This window comes from Crassostrea angulata, chromosome 1, assembly GCF_025612915.1.
Source record: "Crassostrea angulata isolate pt1a10 chromosome 1, ASM2561291v2, whole genome shotgun sequence".
Classification (NCBI taxonomy): domain Eukaryota; kingdom Metazoa; phylum Mollusca; class Bivalvia; order Ostreida; family Ostreidae; genus Magallana; species Magallana angulata.
In genome coordinates this window covers 40,320,452-40,326,474 of record NC_069111.1, presented here as the reverse complement: position 1 = coordinate 40,326,474, position 6,023 = coordinate 40,320,452, and the positions used below count along the sequence as shown (strand labels likewise).

General features: G+C 31.6%; 1 protein-coding gene across 1 annotated transcript; it reads right to left on the bottom strand.

Annotated features, from left to right (window-relative positions):
• Positions 1–2,972, bottom strand: LOC128156014 (toll-like receptor 4). The gene has a single exon (XM_052817971.1). It carries the CDS (start codon positions 2,938–2,940, stop codon positions 844–846), a length of 2,097 nt encoding a protein of 698 aa, XP_052673931.1. The 5' UTR covers positions 2,941–2,972; the 3' UTR covers positions 1–843.
• Positions 2,973–6,023: the final 3,051 nt, after the last annotated feature.

Genomic DNA, 6,023 nt, shown 5'->3' with positions numbered 1-6,023 from the left:
CACACACACACAATCACACACACAATCACACACTATGTAACTTGTTACTTAAAGAGGGTTAAGTTTGTCTAATGTAGTTTCTTAAACAAAAAGTAATTTATGCTGTTAAACTCTTCCGATTTAAATAAGTTTTTTGGTTAACTTTATTTACTTTTATTTCCATAAATCCGTACGTCGTTTTGAGATTCCCCCCTTCCCCTATTTTTTCCTTTGCACAAGGGTAATAAAGCGACCTCTTAAATTATACCGTTAACAAATGTTATTTATGCTTTGAGAAAAATTTCCTTTTTATAAAATTAATTGAAACAGCATTCGAGGAAAAGTAAGGCATTAAACTTGTTTCCTTGTTCACTTTTCTATACGTTTTTTTTAATAATTCATAATAAGAGCACTTTTTATGATAAGAAAATGATTTATTTTACAAGAAACCGCAGCTCTTTCCATTTAATAAGATATGATATATTCAACATTCGAAACAGATACAATACACGTTTCCTTATACAGTTATGTACTCTTAAAGGAATTTTCGGGGAAAAGTAATATTTCTTTGCACACTGTTAATAAAGTTTTTACCTTTAAATCATTATATTTAAATAAATCGATTTTCGTACTGATTTTTCATCATTTTTTTTTATTTCCTTGTGTTTCTCTTATAACTTGTTTGAACTGAGATCAAACCAAAATGGGACAATCTATTATTTAGTCTGATTACTGTATTATAATTTTTTTTATAAATTCCAGTTCATCAGAAGTAATTCTATCTCTTATCAAAAAAACCCCAGCAAATCAATGTAAGCATTGTAAAATAAAGGTAATCAAAACACATTAGAAGAATATTTTACATTAATTAACAAGTTTTTCTAACACTTTCAGGTACAGTTTTAATTCTTCCTCTGTGTTGGGTTTGATAATGTAACTGTTCTTCTTATAATACTGCAGGACATCCAGAGAAAGTTCTTTATGGGGAATATCTTCAAGCACTGTCATTATGACAACTTCACGATTCATGTGGCTCTCTTCTGTGATAGCCATTCGCAATTCGTATTTGCACCAATCACTTTTGAGATAGGCACGTGACATGAACACAATTGTCTTCTTACTCGAATGAATCGATGTGACAATGTTCCTTGAAATAGATTTTCCAGGTATAAAGTCTCTGAAATGAACACAAACATTAAGTTTAACCTCCGGATTTCCCTCCAACTCATCTATCACTCTGTCAACAAATGGTCTGTCTTCGTCAGCAAAAGACAGAAACGCGTCAAACTGATAACCACCAGCGCATCCTCCGATTGGAGTGTATCGTTTTCGTTTTAGACGAAACATATACCACCGATAGATGAGTGTCCAACGTTTCTTGTAAACAACAAGAGCGATGACACATAGAATGAAGAGAAGACAAATTGTCTGAACAAGATACAGCCACTCTTTAACGCTGTTTTCCTTACCACATTCTTTCTTTAGATAGTTATAGCCATATGATATATTACCTTTAAAACCAACACATTGAAAACCCTCCGGGAGTATTACTCTGACCCGGGTTTTAAACATCCAGTCAAGAAAATTCAAATTTTTGCATGTACATATAATTTTATTATATTTAAGATTCACCATTACTGTTTTGTTCTTGCTAATCGCATCCAACGAATCTCTGACTGATTTGGGAAGAGTGGTGAGTTTATTTCGGGAACAATCGATTAGTGTTAGGTATTTCAGATGGCTGATATCTAAAGTCCATGATTCAATCTCGTTTTTATTTATGTGAAGCTCCTCTAAGTAAATGTTGTCCTTCAACATGTTTTTATCGAGATGCTTTATAAAGTTGTTTGTCATCCACAAACATTTTAAAGATTTAAGCCCATGGAAAACAGATGCTGATATTTTTGTAAATGACATGAATGGACCAAGTACATTGTAGTTTAAGTTAAGAGTTGTAAGGTGAGTTAAATTACGAAAAAAGCCAGTTTCGATAAAATGACATTGGTTGTTTGACAAATCTAACTCTCTTATATTATTAAACACGGGATGAACATCAATAGGACCTATCCAAGTATTGTATCCTGCTTGGGAAATGTCTATGTACTCAAGCTTACTCTGCCTTGAAATGCCAAAACGCGGAATGCAAGAGTATTCGGATATCAAGCCCGTTGCGATTAAGGTTGTAAGACTTGGTGGAACCACACGAAAAAGGTCCCCTAGTGTTTTATCTTTGCAGTCTTCTTTAGTTTGGTTTGTGATGTTTCTTTCCAGATCAATATGTCGTCGTGTTCTCTGACGATACCTACGTGTTGAACATTGATAACTGATGTCGAGCTTCTGAAGGCTTTTCAGGCTGGCAATTTCTAAAAAAACTGGATTCCATTCAAATCGATTTCCACGAATAGATAGGTCTTGCAAAGTCATTGGTAACAAATAAAAGGACCCGCTTTCTAAAGTTTGAATTTCGTTGTATGCAAGATGAAAGGTTTTGAGTGAGGTTTTTGTTAGAAGAGTTGATATGTTCCTCGGATAAGGGTAGATGACAGTAACTTGGTTGACATTACTGGCATGAATTTGTTTTATCTTGGTCTTGTTAAGTCCGTGGAACGCGTTATACATGTTATCAAAACCCAGCTGTTGATTGTTTGATATAATTAAGTGTTCCAAATCCACAAACGAAGAAAAACACCCTTGTGGTAAATATTGTAGACTATTTTTTGATATGTCGATGAAACGCAATTTTTTAAAATCACGATTACAAAACAATCTCGCGTTACAATCATCCTTGTTGTTATTACAAAACAGAATCGTTACATTCTTTGGTACGTTAGATGTATTAGCGTTATCACATTTCACAATTACATCTGTTGAATTATATGTAACGTTACAAAAACATGACGTTATGGTGATATTGGCAAAAAGGCAACAGACACATAGGAAAACATCAGTTAGTCCCAACATATTATCAGAAAAAAATTAAGATTGATATTTTCTGTTGGTGTTTGTTTTCAGATTACCCAATAAAATGCTGAAAACGGCAGAATTTCTTTTATATTCCTTAGTTTTATATTGGGGAAGTATGAATAGAAAGCAAGTAATAAGGACATTTTGTCGCTGTCATTCTACTTTAATTAAACATGTTTGATACATCTATTTTGTTTATACAAACTTATAACCGGAAGAAAATAAAATGCCTAAAGTCTGTTGTTTTTTTTTCTAAGGGTTGATAAGGGATATTTTCATGACGTTATAACTCTGTGGTAACGGATAGAGTAACATTCTGGTAAAGTCAACTATTGTAACACATGTGGTTATTGTACTTCTTTCTGCATGTTTATAAATTAAATCTAAATAATACAAACACTTAATGTAGCATCGTAAAATGATACAAAATGTTTTTTGTATTTCAATTTCAAGTAAAAAGCAGATGATAATACATGTATTCAGTTTATCTTTGCGACCAATTGTTTTCAGATAAATTACTTATGGATATAAGAGCAAAACTATTTCATACTCAACTTACAGTTAAAAATAAAAACTCTTGAAAGAGAAGAAATGCTTAAAAAGGAAATTTTAAATTTATAACAAAATATGACACAAGATTCTATTCAACAACTTGAGGATAAACATACTAGTAAATAATGGGAAGAAATTAAGACTACTAGATTAAAAGGTCAAGGTATACAATCAAAAGCAAATTGGATAGACTGGGAAGAAACCAACAAAATGTTTCGCTAATTTGGAGTTAAGAAACTATACTTATAAACAAATATTGGTTATTGAGAAGCAGAATGGGTCAATAATTAGAAATCAACAAGAAATTTTAAGTGAAACAAAGAAATTCTATGAGAATCTTTATACAACAAAGGATAAATATACATGAAAAACTGAAAACTTTGATATTCCTTAACTAAACAAAGGAGTATCAGAAAATATTGACGGCCTTATAACAAACACATTTGTTTTAAATTTTAAATTAAACATGAAGAATGATAAAAGTCCAGGATCTGACGGATAAACGGGTGAATTTTTCAACATTGGATCTTAAACTAGGGAGCAATTGATAACTCAAATGAACTATTGCACTTTACAAAAATCAAATAAGTTCGGAATTATAACTTGCTTGCCAATAGCTGGAAAACAAAAACAGTTCCATTAAAAAATGGCGTCCATTAAGTCTCCTAAATGTTGTTTACAAAATAGCATTAGAGTGGATTGCTAATAGAATTAAGTCATTATTAGACAAATTAATAAATAAAGACAAAACTAGTTTAACAAAGGAAGATTTATTGGAGACAATATAAGACTCATATATGATTTGATGCATTATACTGATCGACATAGAATACAAGGCTTATTAATGGTTATTGACTTCGAAAGCGCATTTGATACTAGGAAATTTATTTATAAAACACATGATAATTCTGACAGTATTATCTTCAAAGGGGCTGTAGACAAGGTGCATGATCTCATTTTTCAATATCTCTTTTTATCATGCGCGGAGATTTTTTGGGATTTTAATAAGACATAATAGGGATATAAGAGGAATCTCTATTAGATGGAATAGAATTTAAACTTTCTCAATATGCTGATGACACCTCTCTTATTTTATATGGTTCTTCCGAGTCAGTGGATGGTAGTTTAAAAGTTTTAGATTATTTTGCAGACTAATCAGGACTGAAATTACTTACACAAAAACTAAAATTGTTTGGATTGGGAGTAAGAAATTTTCCAAGAGATTTATTTAACCACACAAGTTGGAAACCAAATTGGAATAACTCAACCTTTGATTTATTAGGAATTAGATTTTCTGTAACTTTAAATGAGATGTCTAGCAATACCTATGAGCCCAAACTGTCAGAAATTTAAAAAGATTTTAAACCAATGGTAATTAAGGAAACTCACCCCAATTGGTAAAACTTCAGTGATAAAAACATTGATTCAGCCAAAATTAAACCATTTGGTACTCACTTTACCTAACCCAGACTACTATTTCACAGAAACTTTTTAAAATCTGTTAATTTACCAATTTTTATGGGGAAGTAAAATTCACATAGTATAAAGAAACACTATTATACTGGAATATAGATATTGTGGTTTTAAAATGATTGATTTTAGAGAATTGAGCTCAGTTCTAAAATCTTGTTGGATTTAAAGAATGAATTCTCAGACACAAAATGGGTAATTCTTTTAGAGGCAGAATTACAGACAAAAATTAAAATATTATGGGTTTAAGTATGGACTTTACGTCTAATATACGTAAAAATAAAAAAATCTTTTGGAAAGAAGTTTTTAAGAGCTGGATTTTAGTTGTAAATGCAACTAGACAAAAAATTACGAATGTTCCATTTGAAAACATTTGACTCAACCCATAAATAAAAGTTAATAACAGTTTTTTTTTTCTAAATCACTATTTTAATGCTGGTTTTATACATATACAAGATGTTTTTTATAATGATGGTGTCTTTCTTATTCTAGACACAACGAGAAAATCAGAACGGTAAAACAAATTTCATTGAAAATGCTAGCTTAAAGGAATATTTGAAAGATTAGTTGAAAACAACATAAATGAAATCAAATTTAAGTCCGACCCGAGTGACATAAATATCATCTTCACAAATAAAAAAGTTGCACAGACATGCATAATGAACTGATTAAAGCTGAACACCGCTCGTAAATAGGCACTGTCCGCCATATTTCTCTTTAATCACTGCTGTCCCTACAACCCTTATATAAGGGACAGACCTCTAAACAGTTCAAAGTACTTCGCTGTAGAGGTCTCACCTGTGTGGACGTACATTTTGCCTCGCCGTGTTACCCGGTCGCGATGAAATTATCAAATTTTTACGCACTTTTTGAAGCCAGGAGAATACTAACATCAAATAAATTGGTCAATGCATTATTTACGAACAGAAAATGAACATAAGATAAGAAAAAAATGCATAAAATCTAAAGACCACAAAAGGAATACTACATGTCGGCCACGAGGTTCAGGTGTGCAATCGGGTGTAACGAAATCGAAGGGTTTATATACCAGGTATCTT

Excerpts from the sequence above, each read along its gene's own strand:
- LOC128156014 (XM_052817971.1), bottom strand. The coding sequence starts at position 2,940 with ATGTTGGGACTAACTGATGTTTTCCTATGTGTCTGTTGCCTTTTTGCC.